This window comes from Amphibalanus amphitrite, unplaced genomic scaffold, assembly GCF_019059575.1.
Source record: "Amphibalanus amphitrite isolate SeventyFive unplaced genomic scaffold, NRLGWU_Aamphi_draft 000417F_arrow, whole genome shotgun sequence".
NCBI classification, from domain to species: domain Eukaryota; kingdom Metazoa; phylum Arthropoda; class Thecostraca; order Balanomorpha; family Balanidae; genus Amphibalanus; species Amphibalanus amphitrite.
In genome coordinates this window covers 421,571-443,413 of record NW_024881911.1, presented here as the reverse complement: position 1 = coordinate 443,413, position 21,843 = coordinate 421,571, and the positions used below count along the sequence as shown (strand labels likewise).

The following is a 21,843-nucleotide window of genomic DNA, read 5'->3' as shown; positions in this document are numbered from 1 at the left end:
ATTTTACAACATTACTATTATTTTCTTTTCCTTCCACATTGGCAGCATGACTTGCTGAGCTCAGTGGCACAATCTTATGACAGCAAGTTTGTTCGGGTTCGCAACCATGCAAACTTTGCACGTTTGGCTTCAAAAACAAGCCTTTATACATTTCTTTCATGCTATTCAATTTCTTTTTTTTTAATTTACTGTCATTGATCTTGAAAATCTTGCCATTTTGGTCTTAGCCATGTCAATTGCACCTTCCCTATTCCACACAGCTCAAGTAAGTTCCACCCAAAAGTAGTAGTGGTATCAGTAGTTGGCGCCTTGCATTGTCAAATGTAGCTGAATATGTGAAAACAGTGACATATTTATTTAAAATCTTGAGTCCAATGAGCCTACCCTCTCTGCCTCTCCTTCCAGCATTTGTTCAAGCACCTTCAATTTTCGAAAATGATCTTCCATCATTATTTTCCACTTCCGTGCGACTCGCACGAGCAATGAACTTGTAAGCTGACCACTAGTTAATAATGTGCTATCATCTTGCTGTTGGGTGCTTGTAGCAAAAAGATAATATAAACGAAAAAACTAACACCACAACACCAAACACCAGTCTTGTTGGTTCCTTTTGGTCCTGCCTAGGGACAAAGGCTCTTTCTTTACGCAATATCATCAGTATTCCTCTTCTAATCTTGAAGCCCAGATGCTTTACAAATTGGCCATGAATGATACTAAATTATTATATCAACTGGGAAGCGCAAATCACGATAATTAGTAACAAATGAGGCCAATTGTTCCAACACGACATCAAAAAAATAGACGGGGTCCCCCGTCTATTTTTTGGGCTGTTTTTCTACAAATAATGGCGCAAAATAACACTCCATTAATGCCGCATTTGCCGTTGGTGAAACTCATTGGCTATTTTTCTGGCTGATATTTTTTCACGCCGGCGGATATTTTTTCGCCTGGTTGGTGAAACTCGTCGGCTGGTTTTTGATGTGCGTATATTTGGCGTCAAATTCGTATTCGCGTGGAAAAAAATGATAAAAACTATCAGCGGACCCCTAGGAATCTCTTGCAAATTGGTCCACTGATACAATAAAATCTTCTGATTACGATGTTGATTATAAATAAGCGCGGCACGACCTACGAACGGAGTCATAAGAGGTCAAAGGTCACGCACCGTTGCCCATTATCAAAAATACATTGTATGCGGACCCCTAGGAATTTTTTGAAACTCATTTCTACTATATATTTTCATCTTCTGATCACAATGGTGTTAATATCTAGGCGCGGCACGCCCTACGAGCTGAGATATGACATTACCAAATTATGCGTGGTTGCCTTTTACAAAATAAAATTTATGTGCGGACCCCTAGGAATCTATTGAAATTTATCCCAGCGATAGATTAAAATCTCCTGATCACGATGGTGATAAAATCTAAGCGCGGCAAGCCTAAAAAACTGAGAAATCAAAGATCAAAAATAAGAATCAAATGATTGGCTTTATGACGCATGGCAGACCAAATTGGCGCAAACAATATTTCTGTGTGAAAATCGTGGTGTGGTGATATTGTGCTGGTTTTAATCGAATAATCGAAGGTCTATTTGCTCAAATAATCTGGTAAGCACATGTCTGATGATGTGCTGATGCTCACCTGTTAGACTCTCCTGTTTCATATCCTCCTTCCATCAGATCGAGAAGTAAGGAAACGGTGAATGACAGAGAGTTGCGCCAAGTATTCCACAGCTAGATGCAAGTTGGATTCGCATGGCAGAGTTGCAATAGTGAGTCTGCTATAAGGTAGTCGGTAGAAATGGCAAGTATTTACTTGAGACACTGCTCATAGTCTGTCTCACCTTGTCAACTCACCTTGTCGGGTTCCATCCACTACAACAGTCAGTACAGAATTCAAATTGGCTCACAGGATGGTTGAGGATGGGAGGTACCCTGCATCACAAGGCGCGCCAGTTATGCATATGCTGTACAGTACACCATTGCAGTCTTGCCATACATTGAACTGGAATGTTGTGCCACCATTGAGGAGTACATGGTTTGAAACATCATTTTTTCACAGGAGATTATCACAACAATATAACAATTTACTTAGGTACATCTAAACATATTCAACAAGTTTGTCCGGAATGGCATCTGTTAGGCCTCGTTTGAAAGACTGCAGATCTGGAGCAGTGACAACATCAGCAGGAAGACTTCCAGAGGTTAACAAGTCGGTAAATGTGGAGAATTAGTACGGTCTGCTGTTCGAAGATAAAATTTGCACTTCCTTACATTATTTGACATCCGGAATCCAAAAATGATACTCACATGTGGCGGAAATAACCTAAAAAACCTAACCTAACCCAACCAAATGTGAAGAGTAAGTGTTTTATGAGATGGCGTGACACTAATCAGATTGAATTAACTACCGTAAAACGGGGTGTTAAGGGACAGTTTCGAGGTGTTTTGTTATATAACTCAAGAAGGGTTGGAGATAGAAGCATCAAATTGTCAGCGTTTTATGTGGAATTTGGTGCTTTACATGCCTGCCACATTAAAGTTTTTAAGATTTATACCTGCATATTATTTTTTATTATTTTTCATCACTGTCCCTTAGCACCCCAATGTGGGGTGTTAAGGGACACCTATATTATTCCAAGAAATGGTCATCAAATGCCCACAATTGGGGTGTGGAAGGGCACACAATTTATTTATTGAAATGTTTTGCATATTCTGTCACAAAACAAGTCAGGTTCATTCACCACTAATGACCTTTTTAGCCAATTACGTGTAATGCAGTTTACGTTTGTGGAAAATGTGCTAATTATACAGTAAACAGAACCAAAAAGTAATCTTCTGTCATCAATTAAAACCCATGTTGAAGCTAGTCACTTGTCATTATGTTGCCCTCTTTGTTTTAGCCTTTTTATGATGACATCACATTTACCTACATCAGTCTCCATTGACCCATCATTGTAAAAGAGAGTGTTGAGATGTTTTGTTACATAACTTAAGATGTGTTAGAGATAAAAGCATGAACTTGCCAGCATTTTATGTGGAATTTGGTGTTTTCCATGCCTACTGAAAGAAAACTTAATGAAATTATATTTAGATATTATTTTCTATTTTTTCTTCCCTGTCCCTTAGCACCCCACATCTTGCCCCACATCCACCTCAAAATATGCATGTATCCGGAAAAGAGGAAGAGCATGATGAATGAATGGGTGGATTTGCACAAGCTTTTCAGGAAACATGTGCAATACATGTGACAATACACCTATGCATTCATTTTCCCTGTACACCCACCAGTTTATGTGGTACACACAGAGTTTTGGAGATGTTTCAATTTTGTGAAAATGTAGCATGATTTTCAAATCCATTTTTGAACCAAATCACTTGCATGAAAAACCATACCATTTTGTCCTATGGTCAAGAGCAAAACAGTGTCAACTACCACACTGAAGTTTTTATTGAACCTTCTCAAATTAGGAAGTTAATATGACTCAAAGTTTTTCCCATGCAACTGTCCCTTAACACCCCACTGTCCCTTAACACCCCATTTTACGGTACAATGAAAACGTTAGGTGACGTTGGCCTCTCCGACAGATAATAGATTGTGGTTCAGAATGTTACGTTGACTCGTGACAACAGCAAGGACGATCTACACACTTTGCGGTGCCGTACAACCCAGTAAACATGCCGACGTCGGCCCGACGTCGGCCGACGTCGGGGTGACGTCGGCAACTCGGCATCAGCATGCCGACGTCGGCCCGATGTCGGTCCAACCTCGGCACGACGTCGGCTGGATGTCGGATATGCCCGCATGTTCCGACGTCCAGCCGAGGTCCAGCCGACGTCGGGCCGACGTCGGACCGAGATCAATTGCTGAGGTCCAGCCGACGTCGGGCCGACGTCGGACCGAGATCAATTGCTGAGGTCCAGCCGACGTCGGGCCGACGTCGGGGCGACGTCGGACCGACATCGGCCGCTGTTTTGACCGTTAAAATAGTATAAAATACATGTTTCATGTTTCATAAAGAGCTTCTGTATTCAAAATATCCTCAGGAAACTCAAATCTTCCTCCACGCCGCAACCCCCTGATCCGGACTGGACGGGAAACTTTATCCCATTTGGGATTGCCCGTAAGCCGAGCTCGCCCGTAGCCGGGTGCGGTGAGTGCTTGGGGGCTGCTCGGCCTATCCTTTGGTCAGGCTCAGCCCCGGCAACTCACCAGGGCCGGGCCCAGTTCATATAGAAAGGCCAGTCGGCAAGTGTCACTTTGCCAAAGTGCCACTTATCAAAGGGACACTTTGGGAAACGTTGGTGCAGGTGTGTAAGAGTGGCTATATGAATCCATTGTGGGGTTGCCCTTTCCAATAAGTGTCACGTAACAGCAATGGGACCAGGGACTCTATATGAACTGGACCCAGGGTGCTCGCCAAGAAGACCAATGTCTCCATCCTATGATCCTTCCGGCTCTGAAATGGTCTTGTCAGACCGAAAGGGCATAACCCAACAAAACAAACCAAACCCGTTAGCTGGCTGCGTGGTGTAGTGGTAAGCGCACTAACCTCGCATTCGAATGACACGGGGTTCGAATCCCATCGCCGGCTGATGCTTTTGGCGTGTTGTCCCAGTAAACATGCCGACGTCGGCGACTGGGGGGCTCGAATCCCGCCGCCGGTTGATATTTTTGGCGCGTTGTCCCAATAAACATGCCGACGTCGGCCCCGTCGGTCCAACGACAAACGATCTCGTCAACCTCGGCGAACGATCTCGGCCCGACGTCGGCTCGACGTCGGCTGGACTTCGGCTGGACGTCGGAACATGCGGGCATATCCGACGTCCAGCCGATGTCGGACCGAGATTGAACCGACGCTGGGCCGACGTCGGGCCGAGCCTCGGCCCGACGTCGGGCCGACGTCGGCATGTTTACTGGGAAATGACTTCTGTGCAAAGGGTATCACTGTATAACCTCTTATAACTTCTGGTATTTCTGATAGCATTGCCCTAGCTTGAGTATCTGTGTGTTTAAAATGTCATTATGTATTTTGAAGGAAGATAAATTATGTTCTAGGTACCTACCTCTCTTTTTATGACAAGGCTGAGGATGTGTTGAGAGCAGAAAACAACAATTGCCACTTGCCAATGCTGGTGTGGAGCACAGCCATGTGAGACACAGGACTTACAGGCACTACAAAGCTATGCACTGCACCCCAGACACTTCTATGTGAGCACCTATGACACACAGCACATACTGGACAGCTGGGTTCAAGGTTACCACATCAGCTTACAGCTGGCTAAGGAACAGACCACTAATGTCACTGACTTTTAATGGTCATGTCACCACAAGGATAATTAGTCTACATACAAAGCCTCTCCCAAGTCTGAGACAAAAGGTGCTGAGAGGCCCCACACCATCTCAGTGTGCATCCCACAACACCTCTGAAGTCTAGTGAGGCCACCTTACATCGGTGAGATTTCGTGACCTGTCAGCGTGCCTCTTCTCGAGATGGTGGAGGGTCTGGTGATTTCACCAGACAGGTGAACCATCATCTCCAGAGGGGACAGGTGATTGCTGAGAGGACAGCAGAGGTCAGACGTCCCCTCTCATGACGGTGGACTGTCTGGTGACCTGACCTGTGAGCCCTGCTGACACCTCAGTAGTCATACGTCCCCTCCGGTAACAGTGGTCTGTCTGGTGACCTGACCTGTGACCCCTGCTGACATTTCAGTAGTCACACGTCCCCTCCGGTGACAGTGGTCTGTCTGGTGACCTGACCTGTGACCCCTGCTGACATTTCAGTAGTCACACGTCCCCTCCGGTGACAGTGGTCTGTCTGGTGACATGACCTGTGACCCCTGCTGACACCTCAGTAGTCATACGTCCCCTCCGGTGACAGTGGTCTGTTTGGTGACCTGACCTGTGACCCCTCCTGACACCTCAGTAGTCATACGTCCCCTCCGGTGACAGTGGTCTGTCTGGTGACCTGACCTGTGACCCCTGCTGACACCTCAGTAGTCATACGTCCCCTCTGGTGACAGTGGTCTGTCTGGTGACCTGACCTGTGACCCTGCTGACACCTCAGTAGTCTCCGGTGACGGTGGACGGTATGGTAATCTGACCTGTGACCCATGATGACCTCGCAGTAGTCACACGTCCCCTCCGGTGACGGTGGTCTGTCTGGTGACCTGACCTGTGACCCCTGCTGACATCTCAGTAGTCACATGTCCCCTCCGGTGACAGTGGTCTGTCTGGTGACCTGACCTGTGACCCCTGATGACATCTCAGTGGTCATACGTCCCCTCCGGTGACGGTTGACGGTCTGGTGACCTGACCTGTGACCCCTGCTGACACCTCAGTAGTCATACGTCCCCTCCGGTAACAGTGGTCTGTCTGGTGACCTGACCTGTGACCCTGCTGACACCTCAGTAGTCATACGTCCCCTCCGGTGACAGTGGTCTGTCTGGTGACCTGACCTGTGACCCTGCTGACACCTCAGTAGTCATACGTCCCCTCCGGTGACAGTGGACTGTCTGGTGACCTGACCTGTGACCCTGCTGACACCTCAGTAGTCATACGTCCCCTCCGGTGACAGTGGTCTGTTTGGTGACCTGACCTGTGACCCCTCCTGACACCTCAGTAGTCATACGTCCCCTCCGGTGACAGTGGTCTGTCTGGTGACCTGACCTGTGACCCCTGCTGACACCTCAGTAGTCATATGTCCCCTCTGGTGACAGTGGTCTGTCTGGTGACCTGACCTGTGACCCTGCCGACACCTCAGTAGTCTCCGGTGACGGTGGACGGTATGGTAATCTGACCTGTGACCCATGATGACCTCGCAGTAGTCACACGTCCCCTCCGGTGACGGTGGTCTGTCTGGTGACCTGACATGTGACCCCTGCTGACATCTCAGTAGTCACATGTCCCCTCCGGTGACAGTGGTCTGTCTGGTGACCTGACCTGTGACCCCTGATGACATCTCAGTGGTCATACGTCCCCTCCGGTGACGGTTGACGGTCTGGTGACCTGACCTGTGACCCCTGCTGACACCTCAGTAGTCATACGTCCCCTCCGGTAACAGTGGTCTGTCTGGTGACCTGACCTGTGACCCTGCTGACACCTCAGTAGTCATACGTCCCCTCCGGTGACAGTGGTCTGTCTGGTGACCTGACCTGTGACCCTGCTGACACCTCAGTAGTCATACGTCCCCTCCGGTGACAGTGGACTGTCTGGTGACCTGACCTGTGACCCTGCTGACACCTCAGTAGTCATACGTCCCCTCCGGTGACAGTGGTCTGTCTGGTGACCTGACCTGTGACCCCTGCTGACACCTCAGTAGTCTCCGGTGACGGTGAACGGTCTGGTGACCTGACCTGTGACCCCTGCTGACACCTCAGTAGTCTCCGGTGACGGTGGACGGTCTGGTGACCTGACCTGTGACCCCTGCTGACACCTCAGTAGTCATACGTCCCCTCCGGTGACAGTGGTCTGTCTGGTGACCTGACCTGTGACCCCTGCTGACACCTCAGTAGTCATACGTCCCCTCCGGTGACAGTGGACTGTCTGGTGACCTGACCTGTGACCCTGCTGACACCTCAGTAGTCTCCGGTGACGGTGAACGGTCTGGTGACCTGACCTGTGACCCCTGCTGACACCTCAGTAGTCTCCGGTGACGGTGGACGGTCTGGTGACCTGACCTGTGACCCCTGCTGACACCTCAGTAGTCATACGTCCCCTCCGGTGACAGTGGTCTGTCTGGTGACCTGACCTGTGACCCCTGCTGACACCTCAGTAGTCATACGTCCCCTCCGGTGACAGTGGACTGTCTGGTGACCTGACCTGTGACCCTGCTGACACCTCAGTAGTCTCCGGTGACGGTGAACGGTCTGGTGATCTGACCTGTGACCCCTGCTGACACCTCAGTAGTCATACGTCCCCTCCGGTGACAGTGGTCTGTCTGGTGACCTGACCTGTGACCCCTGCTGACATCTCAGTAGTCATACGTCCCCTCCGGTGACAGTGGTCTTTCTGGTGACCTGACCTGTGACCCTGCTGACACCTCAGTAGTCTCCGGTGACGGTGGACGGTCTGGTGATCTGGCCTGTGACCCCTGCTGACATCTCAGTAGTCACACGTCCCCTCCGGTGACAGTGGTCTGTCTGGTGACCTGACCTGTGACCCCTGATGACACCTCAGTAGTCATACGTCCCCTCCGGTGATGGTGGACGGTCTGGTGACATGACCTGTGATGTGACCCCTGCTGACACCTCAGTAGTCATACGTCCCCTCCGGTGACAGTGGACTGTCTGGTGACATATACGAGTAGCTTGGAGTATCCCGATATGTGTAGCTCTGAAAACTGACGGCTTTCTCTTTCTCAGGTGCGGCTGATAGACGGCATGCTGCTTCCCGGGTGATCGGGCGCCTCTCCGGAGTCCGGCTGCGTGGTCGTACTTAGTCGACCTACCTCGTTGGCCACCGATGCACCTCCTGTCGGAAATTACACATTGTCGGGGCGATGTCGTGGTCTGCCGGTGAAGAGGCGCCGCCGCCGCCGCCGCCGCCGCTGGCCGTGGCGTCCTCGTCCTCAAACGGCGGCACCGCCGTACCGGCGGACATCCCCGACTGCGTGCTGTCTGAGCTGTGGGCGGCACACTCGGACGGCGTCGGCTCGCCGCTGATCGACATCTACACGGAGACGGACTGCTCGTCCCAGGTGTCTGATGAGGAGGCGTCTGCAGGCGGCGGCGTCGCCTTCACGGAGCTAATCGAGGTGATTGAGGATGGTGACTGCGGCGCCGTCTCCGGGACCGGCAGACTCATCTGGGTTGTGGAGAATGACGTGACGAAGGCTGGTGAGTTGAAGACGAGCCGCTCATCACCGCCACAACGGGCTGCGGAAGTGAATTGCACCCGGTCTGCCGCAGCGCCGAGCAATCTCGTCAGCCAGCGAGGCCGCGCGAAGGAGATATCTGGCCCTCCGAGATCGCCGGTGACGCCGAAGAGACGCACCCCGGACGTCGAATCAGCCTGTGACCGCAAGTCTGTGCCGCGATCAGTGAACGCTGACGTGGTAGCTCCGGTGCAGGCCTGCGCCGGAGCTACCGCGACTGTCGAGCCGCCGCCTTGCGCTGACGGCACTGGCACGGTGTCGGGACGGGTGTGCGGTGTGTCAGCCGGCGGGGACGGTTCGGAGACCGAGCTGCGTGTGCCGACCAGTGCTGGAAATGAGGCCGCTTTCTGGTCCCGGCGTTTTATTCTCCTCGCGGGTTAATCCCGTCCAGCGTTTAGCCTTTCGGGACCCACTCAGGGTCGCGGTTGTTTTCGCCGCTCGCCCTAGTCGAGATGCAAAGTTAATAGTCACACGAAGCTTAATTAGGGCCAGCCAAACCAGTCTAGTCTGGAGTTACTGTTAAATGTATGCATACAGATGAAAGTAAAAGGTTTTGTAGAATCGATTAATTTCGAAGTCGTATATTCAGAGGCCCCAAATAGACTTCGTGCGACTAACAACTTTGCATCTCGAATGGGCCGAGCGGCGAAAACAACCGCGGCTCTGAGAGGGTCCCGAAAGGCTAAGCGCTAGACGGGGCTAACTCACCCGGAGAATAAAACGCCGGGACCAGAAAGCGGCCTCATTTCCAGCACTGGTGCCGACTGACCGGACGGGCCTTCCAGCGCTGACGCCGGAACAGCGGCGCCGCATAAGCTACCAGGTATGTACCGACTGTCTTACGTTGTTATGGTGTCTTCTGTATTTATTTATATTGGTGAATTTGCATTACTGCTTCGTAAACGGACCTGTAAACCCTGCAGCCTTTCGTAAAACAATGTTTGCAAGGAACAGCTAATTGTGTTAAACATGATGTTTTTACACAAAGCTCTCGGGCCTAAAGGAATGAATAAACTGTTTTCCGGCCGTTGCCGCCGCCCTCATTATAACCTCACCTTACAATGCTGTATGTCGTCATAACATGGTCATAAGTGCCAAACAAACAGAAACACAAAAGTGCTCAAGCTGTCAAAGTTAAGCCACCCATTTTGCATATACTTGTGTGATTGATAAAGCAACAGATCATGTCCGTCTGTCCTTCATTTCTTCTCCCTGTCCACTGCCTCTCTCTCTCTCTCTCTCTCTCTCTCTCTCTCTCTCTCTCTCTCTCTCTCTCTCTCTCTCTCTCTCTCTCTCTCTCTCTCTCTCTCTCTCTCTCTCTCTCTCTCTCTCTCTCTCTCTCTCTCTCTCTCTCTCTCTCTCTCTCTCTCTCTCTCCTCTCTCTCTCTCTCTCTCTCTCTCTCTCTCTCTCTCTCTCTCTCTCTCTCTCTCTCTCTCTCTCTCTCTCTCTCTCTCTCTCTCTCTCTCTCTCTCTCTCTCGATCCCTGTGTAATTATATAATTCACTTTGTAAATGAATGAAACACAATCTTTTCCCAGGGCATTTGGGAGGCAACAAGACAAGGACTGTCACCAAGGCTGAAGTCGTTCTGGGTGCGTGTCCTGGAGAGACGCGATGGGAAGCCGAAGAACGCCAAACAGCGAGCGGCTTTGTCCCGGAAAGCCGACGCACTGCGCCGAGATTTTGCCAGAGGACATTTAGGAAGGTGTGTATTCTGACTCGATTGCACATACCGTGGGTAAAGCACCGATAATATGCAATGTATAAACCCAGGTCATGACGTTTATTTAAAAACACGTGCAAGTAAAAGGGAGAAGAAGAAAAACATCAGAATGACAACACGGATTATGACTGTCGGGGGACACACTGAGGGCAGATGACGCTGCCTTGTAGGCTAGCGCAAGGAAAAGAGTAAGAGGTGTTAATGTTGTTAGAGGAGAGAATGCTAGTGTTTCAGTATTAGGCTAGCGACTGAACAGCGCTACCAGACCAGGGGTGCTCCAAAAGCAGACCGGCTCCCGAGCCGCAGGTACGCGTACAGGGGAACGCCTCCACAAGGGCGGGAAATGCCTACTCTTGGCCATCCGCAGGCCCAAGCAGCAGCGACAGTGCGTCTCCCGCCGCCATTAATCAGCTGCAGTACCGACCAGGTCCGCGCATGTACTTGGCGAATATTAGTATTGGATTTTTTGCGCTTTCGTTCCCCACAACTGACTGGCACAAATAAGAAATGGCACATGTTACCAAGTGGCCATGTACCCTATGCCATCATGCAAAGCTTTAAATATGTCCTTGGCTCCTTGTGCTAATTTTGTTGCAACATTGTTCTATATTGTATGGTTTCTCCATCTTCATTCTGATTATATGGCTTGTTGTTCTCGATTATAATGCGATATGTTTAACTTCTAATGAATTAAGATATGATAAACACTGGCAAAGGTCAGAACAAGCTTTGATGATGTTGACACAAGAGCATAAAACACACACGAAGTCCACAACCATCAGTAATGCGAAAGTAATCAGTGTCCTAACTCCTGGTGCTCACCTATTGCAAAAAATAAGAATACAATTATGAAGATATCGACGCATTTTAACCCCATCCCGGTTCTATAAACCGGACAAGTTGGAAGCGAGGCTGGCGAGCCACGCCGAGCCTCGCGGGCCGCCGACCATGAACTGTTTTTGTTTGTTTTTTTTTTTTGCTTTTTATCGGAAAAAATGCGGTAGAGATAGAATACCCACAGTTTTGCATAGTAAACAGTCGGTGGGACATTATAGGCTGGCGCGCCACAAACCACTTCTAGAGCCAGAACCCCCATATATGTCCGCCGTTTAATCGTCAGAAAACGTGACGTGGTTTGAAAGGGTGGAGATGTTGTCCGACCTCTGTTGCTCTCCTTTGACCATGGCCTAAAACCGAATCATTTTCCTTCTCCTAGGCATGTGCTGGAGCTCATCAGTGCACTTCCGCATCCTGTTCCTACCGGACCTCGGCCCCATACCGATACGACATGTCACCATCAGGCGACGACAGAGGCGGACCCCGGGTGTCCCGCGACGCCAGTGCCGGACCAGCGAGAGGCGGACCCCGGGTGTCCTGCGACGCCAGTGCCGAACCAGCGAGAGGCGGACCCCGGGTGTCCTGCGACGGCAGTGCCAGACCAGCGAGAGGCGGACCCCGGGTGTCCTGCGACGGCAGTGCCAGACCAGCGAGAGGCGGACCCCGGGTGTCCTGCGACGCCAGTGCCGGACCAGCGAGAGGCGGACCCCGGGTGTCCTGCGACGGCAGTGCCGGACCAGCGAGAGGCGGACCCCGGGTGTCCTGCGACGGCAGTGCCGGACCAGCGAGAGGCGGGGCCGTCGACTTTCACGTTTCAGCTCGATGAAAAGGAGGTCAAACAGGTATTTGTCGGACGTAATCTGAAGAAAGATTGGCCCTCAACGCTGGCGACGGCGTTCTGCCGAAGCACTCCCGGGCCGAAATGCGTACTGGCCGTCCGTCGACGGCGAATCAAGAAGCTGTGGTCGCGTAAGAGGAGTGCTGCGTTTTTCACCTGCTTCGCCACATGTCGCTTCCCCTCGTGCAGTTCGTACTCTTTCTCAATTCAACATACGCCGTCGGTAGGGGAACCGCTGACTGTGCGCTGCACGACGTACGGCACGCCGAGCACGGCGCATCAGCTGCAGCACGCCCACCGGTACCTCAGCGGAGAGCGGCGACGGGAGACTGCTGAGCGCGTGGAAGATCGCGGTGCGTACCGTGTGTCGCAAGATATGCTGATGCAGGCACCGGACTGCGAGCTCGCGGACGGAAATATCACCGAGGCGCCACCTCGCCACATCCTGCGCCAAGCGGCACACGAGCGTCGGGTGGCCGAGCGCCACTCGACGAACTGGACTGAAGACCTGGCGGCGACGATGGCTATATCACGAGCCGAGGATCTGACTAGTAAAGTCGTGAAGGGTGGCATCCATCTCATCGGGAGGGCACCGGTCGTGGTACACCTCTACAGGGAGCACTTCTTCCGGCGATACCATCTGGCTCCGAGGACGCTCCACCTCGATGCCACGGGCTCTGTCACCCGCCAAGTCGGCGAGAAACGGCCATATTTGTACGCGCTCATCGCCGAGAGCCCTGACACCGACAGGAGTTTTCCGCTAGCCCACCTGCTGGCGGAAAGCCACAATGTGCCCACTATCGCGCATTTCCTGGCACAGGTGGCCCATGGATACAAACTCGTGACCAGGGTCCCTCTCACGCCTCCAAGGGTGGTCACGGACTTCAGTTGGGCGCTTATACACGCTGTGTCGGAGGCGATCGTCAAGACCACAACCGAAGCGTACCTCGAGGCCTGCTGGCAAAGCCTCACAGACCCTACGAAGCAGCCCAAGACTCTCGTAAGTCTCTGCGGTGCCCACCTGTTGCACAGTTTCGCGCACACCCTGAAGAGCAAAGGAGTGGCTGCAGAGGCAAGACCTGGCTTCATGTGGCTCTTCGCCAGCATGCAGCAGGCCACCTCGCTGCAAACTCTAGACACAACGTACAAGCGACTCTGTGTCCTGGCCCTGTCGAGGAGCAAGTGCGCCGTGGAGCTGCCGGAAGTCACGCGCGTAGACTATGGAACAGACGACCGCCAAGAAACCGAGGCGCCGCTGGAGGCAGCCGAAGACGCGCCAGCCCGGAGGACCTACCGCGCGCGGACCGCGTTCGGGCGTCACTTCGAGGACATCACTAACGGAGTCAAGTGCAGCCTGCAGACGGACGGGGAAGCCAGCGATGTCCCCAACAAGTACTTCTGCCCTGGCCTGGTAGAGTACTTGCTGGGGGCTGTCATGCCGCTCACTCCACTTTGGAGTCAAGTGATCTCGGCTGCCGTGGTGACCAACGCGGCAGTCGAGTCACACTTCAAGGTCGTCAAAAAACAGATGCTGCAGGGACGCACTCGACTGCAGCCAGGCGACTTTGTGCGAGTCCTGCTGAAGGACACGGCTGCCCGCATGAAGGCGGCTTTGATCCCGAGCCGGCCTGTCCTCAGGGGCCGGAAAAGGAAGGCAGCAGAAGGGCTGTTTCATCCTGAAACCCAGGAGGAATGCTGGGCCAAGCGCCGCACGAGTGACAAGCCCACGTGGTATGCTCGTACTAAGCCACCGCTGGACTTGGCCCCCGAGACGGCCCCTGCCCAAGCGACGAAACCGGCCCCCAAGACGGCCCCAGCCCCGGCGACCAAATCGGTCCCTGAGCGAGCACCGTCAGCCGCCACCGCAGCAGAGCGTGGACCGTCAGTCACGGTCCCTGAGCGAGCACCGTCAGCCGCCACCGCAGCAGAGCGTGGACCGTCAGCCACGGTCCCTGAGCGAGCACCGTCAGCCGCCACCGCAGCAGAGCGTGGACCGTCAGTCACGGTCCCTGAGCGAGCACCGTCAGCCGCCACCGCAGCAGAGCGTGGACCGTCAGCCACGGTCCCTGAGCGAGCACCGTCAGCCGCCACCGCAGCAGAGCGTGGACCGTCAGCCACGGTCCCTGAGCGAGCCAGCGGACGAGCGCCGTCAGCCGCCACCGCAGGGCGTCCCAAAGGACGGGCGCCGTCAGCCGCCACCTCAGGGCGTCCCAAAGGACGGCCGCTGCGAACAGGACAACCACCGAAGCGCAGACCCTGGCTGACCGCGGAGGACATCGATCTGTTCTGCGAGTCCATATCATCTCCGCAGGTGCTGGCACTGTCGGTGTACTGGTATGGTGCTCTCAGGACACCCTGTCGACGCTGCACCACAGAATCGATGAGGCAGTTCGCCACAGCGAACACGTGGTTGTTGCCACTGAATATTGGCAATCACTGGGTCCTCTTCGTAGTGGGTTGGCGCCGTCAAGTGGTGCTGTTCTTCGACTCCATGGGCTGTTGGCCATCCGGAGCCTACACAGAGGCAGTGCAGCTCCTCATGGAGGCGACGCAGCCCCATCTCAAGTGGACCAGCTGGCGCCTGGTGGTGCCCGAGACTCCGCAGCAGACGGACACGTGGAGCTGCGGCTACAGAGTTTGCTGGCTGGCACTCGCGGCGGCCACTGGCAGCACTACGCCGTACTCTTCTGATGCTGAAGAAAACGTGCTCGCTCGGATACAGGTGCAAATTCAAATTGACCGTCCCATTTCAGACGCGAGTGTACTAATCGCAAACTTTCAAAGCGTATGTCCTTTATGAGACCTTTTAGAGTGTCGTTTATATATAAACTGCATAAACTTCCTTTAATAGTTTTCGTCATTTCACCTAGTATCATTTGTGTCATTGTACAGCTGTCATCTATTCTGTTCTCAGTAGCCAGGGGATAACCAGGTTGGCTGGTGCCAAAAGACAGATTTCGAGGGCTCCCGACTCAATTTAGTTATCTTAAGTGTTTCCCTATGTTGAGCTGAGTTTTTCTTTGTTACAGAAGGCGACAAAGCTTGCCAACGCGCCATCAGCCTGTCGGTGTGCGGAAGCGCAGGTTGTCGGTGTGCGGCCGCAGTCACTCAGACGACTGAGAGTGGCAACACCGGCCAACCTCTACCTGGCTGCTCTCCGCTGATACGGTACGTTTTCATTGGTTGTAATACAATTATACCAACACTTGGAGAACATTTAAAACGGTACCGACAACGAAGTTTTACATACACTGATGCTGATATTCTGCCCCCTGTCCGTCGACTCGGTACCCGGAGCTGTTTTCCTTCAGTCCGATATAGACACCTGGTGTCAGCTGTTGCTTTCGACGTGATCCGTTTCAAGATTGTCTTTGACTTATAGACAGAGCTTCCTTGTCATGGAAAAGTAATAAGTTAATTTCCATTTTGTCGCCTGCTTTCCGTACTACCTGCTTCCATCTACTACTACCTTGTATGATCTTAGCGGAATGCCGACCCACTGCTATCTCTCTGTATGTTCGTGACGCCGCTTCCGTGTTCCGGCAGCTGGATCGGAGCGTCGCCGCCGCCGTCCGACTGGTGGCATCGCGCCAGAGCTGCACCGACGCAGTGCTGGCCCTGCTGCTCGACACGGCCGCGCTGCTGCGAAGTCGACTCATTGGCCGGATCCACTGTGTGCCTGCTGATGCTCACCCGCCGGCAGCCGGCGGTCACGGCCTGGTGGCGGCACGGCGGCGCCGACCTGACTCAGTGTCACCAGGGCAGATAGTGTTTTGGACCACCTGATCAATGACGAGTGTGGGCGGACATATCGCTTGTGCCGCGGTATTGAGCGCCTAGAGTTGGTGCGAGAAGAGCTGGTCAGTATGTGTATGTGCTGATATCAAGTGCCGGTGGTGGCTGTTATTGGAGAACCAGCTGGCCAGCTGCAGTGTCTCTGAACGCGCCGCTGAATGCCGCCGAGTCGGCTGCATAGCTTATATCTATCAGCTGCATACGGTGGACTGCTGACTGTTGTCCACAAGGTACCGCCGTCTTTCGGTTGGCTGTTCGTCACAAACGCGGTAATTTTCGTGACGAATGCCGACGCGGCGCGTGTTTCTCATATCTAGTAACTTCTCACAGTGTGAAGTGAATATCGTCGGCTTATTGTAGACTGCTCATGTACGAGTTTGATCTGTGGTGGGGATGACGGACTGTTGGCTCTTATAATCACCGAGAGCGTTCCGCCGGCTTGCGCGCGTGGATCTCACCGCGCCTGGAGACGCTGCGGCCGATGCTGATGCGCGGCTGTCTGGTGATAACCAAGCGCGGCTAGATGATCTGCGAACTGCTTTCTACGCACGAGACGGTGCTACTCGAGCTGGACGCCAGCGCCGGCGCCGGCACTCATCTGCTAGAGCGTATAAACTTAACAGCGTGTCCGTGGGCAAGTTGTTCGAGCGCTCGGTGACCTGAATTTGGAGGAGCGGGAGTCTACCCTGGCGCTCCCGAACTACCGGCTCACCAAGAAGCCGCACCTGGCCGTGGTGGCGCACATTTTCGCAACGTTCGGCTACTCGTCTCAGCTGAGCTGGACCGGCGCAGGCTCTCCGATGTGGCACTGATGTCGCACTGTGAGCTGAGCTTGGGTGCCTGGAGTCGTTCGGTGGAGCACGACCCGGGCCTGCTGCTAGAGAGGCCGCGGGTCGCTGGACTCTATGTGATGAATGTGTGTGAGCGCGTTCCGCGGCTGCCTTCGGCAGCGATGCGCTGACTCGCTGCCGTCACTGACTCGCTCAGCACCCAGCTGAGCTCGCTGATACTCATGCTCTCAGGACTGTTCGCCTCTAAGACGTTGCGCGTGCAATCACCATGCAGCGATGGTAGCTGATGTGTCCGCTTGAGTAGGACAAAGTGATGCACTTGAACATACTCGTTCTGTTCTCTGCTATGTTCTGTTCACGTTCTGTTGGTGCGCGGTACCGGCCGTGCCGACTGCACCGCGTGCCAAGACGGCGTGTCGCGTCGCGGACGTGGCGTTTCTACTGCGGCTTGCAGTCTTGCGGATTGAGGTGGACAAGTCTGACGTTAAAGCTGATCTCGGGCGCTGGAGGTCGTGAGCATTAATGGCATGCCCTGCAAATGATAAATAAATATTGTTTTCCTTTCGCTTGCGTTTGGCTCTTATCAGCCCATATTCTCGCTGGAGACTGTGTCCAGTCCGGCGACCTCAAATGACTGATGACTTACAGGCCAGGTCGCGTGAGGTCATAAGACGCGTGAGGTCATCAGGGGTCACGGGTCATGTCACCAGACCGTCAACCGTCACCGGAGGGGACGTATGACTACTGAGATGTCAGCAGGCAGTGGCGCAGCCAGGATTTCGTTTCGGGGGGGTCATCGCTTCCAAAGCGGGCCCCCTAGTGTGCGGGCCCCCACCCATTTTTCAGAATCTCTCCATATTTCATACGCATTCTGCTGGGCGGGCCCCCTTTACCTGCACGATAACCCTGAGCGAGTTTGAATCAGAAAATTTGCATAGAACAGTAGCTCGGTAATCACCCGGTCTTCACTTTTTACGCAAATTGACCACGACAGAAATATGTTACTATGACGTATGACTTCGTATCTTTCGAGTCCGATATGAGCCCCAATTCCGCAATATGCATAGGTAGCATATTATATGCAATCGGAACTGTTGCCTGCTTCTGTCGCACAAGATTTAAAAGTAGTCCCATGTGCCTGTCCTAAGTCATCTATTGGCTGCTGTAGTAGATTGCGCTTTTATTCTTCTTCATTACGTGAATTCGCTCGTAAGAAGTTTTAACCCTCGCCGGCACAGGGGGGAGGGGTTGATGCAACCCCCTAAGGTTTTTTTTCGCGAAGAACTCGCGTAAAAAAGCGGCTGATCGCGACGTAACTTCCATAGTGCGCTGAAATTCGCGCAACTTATAGAACAAGGATGGGTAACGTGCCTGTGAAGAGTCACAGCTCGATCGGGCCGGTGGTGAGCACATGGCGCGTGCTCAAAAAGTGCAAATTCGCGTCATAGACTTTACATGCATAAATCGGCTTGCAAAAATGGGCGACAATGGCTCAACTTGCCCGACACGGGTCCGGTCCCCGTGCAGTATCTCGGTAACCGTGGGTCCGATCGGCACGAGGAACACAGTATCGTGCATGAGAATCGAACGGGCTATCGAATGGTGTGCGGTGCAGGGATGGCACGCGCCACGTGCACCCGTGAGGGCACTTATGCTTGAAAAATTGACGTTTTGGACGGATTTTGGACTTAATGCTATTTTTGGGTGACTGTCAGACGGAGCGGGTTCAAACAACGCTTGTTGGCAAGAGAAATGTACCTACCGCCTCTCATGGGAAAATTGTGAAAAGCTAATTGATCAAAAACAAGGTGGAACAAATTGCTGGAGAAAATAGCATTTGCTTATGACTTACTTAATTACAGGGGTTTTGCTACATAACCTGGTATGTTTGACAATTGAAATGGGCATAGATTGGAAGAGCATTCAATTGTGACCAAGGTCCAATCATCGCTTTTGCATGACGAGCAACAATATTCTTAAGAATATAAATGTTTCAAACCTCTACATAGTAATTCATCGATGGCTTTCACTCTTCAATAACCTACGCCAACCTATGTCATGAAATACACTTGGCATGTTCTATAGTAGAACGCATGGTTATTATCAGACACGAGCACCTCGATGCGATGGATATTTTTTCCCAAAACCAAAATGCTTAGCCGTCAAAAGGCAATCGACCGTAATGGATACATAACCCACAGACACAAGACCAACCAAACGCCCACCGATCGAAAATACCCCTTATTCGCGTTGCGAAGCAAGCGGGTCACCCTAGCGGGCCCCATTCACCCGGGGGCTCGGGCCCTATCCACATGGGGGACCAAGCCCTATCCATACGGGGGCCCGGGCCACGTTCACCTGGGCTCCGGGCCTCGTCCACCCGGGGCTCCGGGGCCCGCCCACCAGGGGGCCCGGGCCCCATCCAGCCGGGGGCCCGGGCCCCGTCCAACCGGGGCCTGGGGTCCGTACTCCCGGGGGCCCGGCCCCGGACCCATCCATCGGGGGGCCCTGGCCCCATCTACCCGGGGGGCCGTGTCCCATCCACCTAAGGGGCCCGGGCCCGTTCTCCCGGGGCCCGGGCCCCATCCACCCGGGGGCCTGTGCCCTATCCACCCAGGGGCACGTGCCCTATCCACCCAGGGGGCCCGGGCCCGTTCTCCCGGGGCCCGGGCCCCATCCAACCGGGGGTCCGGCCCCGTCCACCCGGGGCTCAGGGCCGTTCTCCCGGGGGCCCGGGCCCCATCCAGCCGGGGGCCCGGGCCCCCTCCACCCAGGGGGCCCGGGCCCGCTCTCCCGGAGCCTCGGGCCCCATCCACCCGAGGGGCCTGGACCCGTTCTCGCGGGACCCGGGGGTCCGGGCCCCGTCCACCCGGGGCCCGTTCTCCCGGTGGCTCGGATCCATCCACCGGGGCCCCATCCGCCGGGGGGCCCGGGCCCTATCCACCCGGGGGCCCGGACCCATCTACAGGGGGCCCGGGTCCCATCCACCCAGGGGGCCGGGCCCGTTCTCCTGGGGGCCCGGGCCCTGTCCACCTGGGGCCCCAGGCCGACCCCTCACCCGAGGTGTCGCAGTGGGCATTTCTCGAAGCGGGCTCGTCTGATTAGATTAGGACCTCTCTCTCTCCTCTCTCTCTCTCTCTCTCTCTCTCTCTCTCTCTCTCTCTCTCTCTCTCTCTCTCTCTCTCTCTCTCTCTCTCTCTCTCTCTCTCTCTCTCACTCTCTCTCTCTCGAGCGGGCCCCTGACAGAAATTTCGGGGGGGTCAGCTGACCCTCTGACCCCCCCTGGCTGCGCCACTGTCAGCAGGGGTCACAGGTCATGTTACCAGGCAGACCACTGTCACCGGAGGGGACGTATGACTACTGAGATGTCAGCAGGGGTCACAGGTCAGGTCACCAGACAGACCACTGTCACCGGAGGGGACGTGTGACTACTGATGTGTCATCAGGGGTCACAGGTCAGGTCACCAGACAGACCACTGTCACCGGAGGGGACGTGTGACTACTGAGATGTCAGCAGGAGTCAGGCCAGATCACCAGACCGTTCACCGTCACCGGAGACTACTGAGGTGTCAGCAGGGGTCACAGGTCAGGTCACCAGACCGTCCACCATCACCGGAGGGGACGTATGACTACTGAGGTGTCATCAGGGGTCACAGGTCAGGTCACCAGACAGACCACTGTCACCGGAGGGGACGTGTGACTACTGAGGTGTCAGCAGGGGTCACAGGTCAGGTCACCAGACCGACCACTGTCACCGGAGGGGACGTATGACTACTGAGGTGTCAGCAGGGTCACAGGTCAGGTCACCAGACAGACCACTGTTACCGGAGGGGACGTGTGACTACTGCGAGGTCATCATGGGTCACAGGTCAGATCGCCAGACCGTCCACCGTCACCGGAGACTACTGAGGTGTCAGCAGGGTCACAGGTCAGGTCACCAGACAGACCACTGTCACCGGAGGGGACGTATGACTACTGAGATGTCAGCAGGGGTCATAGGTCATGTCACCAGACAGACCACTGTCACCGGAGGGGATGTTTGACTACTGAGATGTCAGCAGGGGTCACCAGACAGACCACTGTCACCGGAGGGGACGTATGACTACTGAGATGTCAGCAGGGGTCACAGGTCATGTCACCAGACCGTCCACCATCACCGGAGGGGACGTATGACTACTGAGGTGTCAGCAGGGGTCACAGGTCAGGTCACCAGACCGACCACTGTCACCGGAGGGGACGTATGACTACTGAGGTGTCAGCAGGGTCACAGGTCAGGTCACCAGACAGACCACTGTTACCGGAGGGGACGTGTGACTACTGCGAGGTCATCATGGGTCACAGGTCAGATCGCCAGACCGTCCACCGTCACCGGAGACTACTGAGGTGTCAGCAGGGTCACAGGTCAGGTCACCAGACAGACCACTGTCACCGGAGGGGACGTATGACTACTGAGATGTCAGCAGGGGTCATAGGTCATGTCACCAGACAGACCACTGTCACCGGAGGGGATGTTTGACTACTGAGATGTCAGCAGGGGTCACCAGACAGACCACTGTCACCGGAGGGGACGTATGACTACTGAGATGTCAGCAGGGGTCACAGGTCATGTCACCAGACCGTCCACCATCACCGGAGGGGACGTATGACTACTGAGGTGTAATCAGGGGTCACAGGTCAGGTCACCAGACAGACCACTTTCACCGGAGAGGACGTATGACTACTGAGGTGTCAGCAGGGGTCACAGGTCAGGTCACCAGACAGACCACTGTCACCGGAGGGGACGTATGACTACTGAGGTGTCAGCAGGGGTCACAGGTCAGGTCACCAGACCGACCACTGTCACCGGAGGGGACGTATGACTACTGAGGTGTCAGCAGGGTCACAGGTCAGGTCACCAGACAGACCACTGTTACCGGAGGGGACGTGTGACTACTGCGAGGTCATCATGGGTCACAGGTCAGATCGCCAGACCGTCCACCGTC

At 54.1% G+C, this 21,843-nt stretch overlaps 1 protein-coding gene across 7 annotated transcripts; it reads left to right on the top strand.

Moving 5' to 3' along the window:
* Nucleotides 1-1,020: 1,020 nt before the first annotated feature.
* Nucleotides 1,021-17,426, top strand: LOC122390988 (chromosome alignment-maintaining phosphoprotein 1-like). 7 transcript variants are annotated; one of them, XM_043384492.1, is made up of 6 exons: nucleotides 1,021-1,606; nucleotides 8,366-9,192; nucleotides 9,635-9,700; nucleotides 10,416-10,582; nucleotides 15,305-15,443; nucleotides 15,822-17,426. In XM_043384492.1, the coding sequence occupies exons 2-5, from the start codon at nucleotides 8,503-8,505 to the stop codon at nucleotides 15,393-15,395; spliced, it is 1,014 nt and encodes a 337-aa protein (XP_043240427.1). In that variant the 5' UTR covers nucleotides 1,021-1,606; nucleotides 8,366-8,502; the 3' UTR covers nucleotides 15,396-15,443; nucleotides 15,822-17,426. The 7 variants fall into 7 exon arrangements, with proteins under 7 accessions (XP_043240427.1, XP_043240428.1, XP_043240429.1 ...); XM_043384493.1 differs by lacking the exon at nucleotides 1,021-1,606 and adding an exon at nucleotides 1,632-1,770; XM_043384494.1 differs by lacking the exon at nucleotides 1,021-1,606 and adding an exon at nucleotides 2,064-2,214.
* Nucleotides 17,427-21,843: the final 4,417 nt, after the last annotated feature.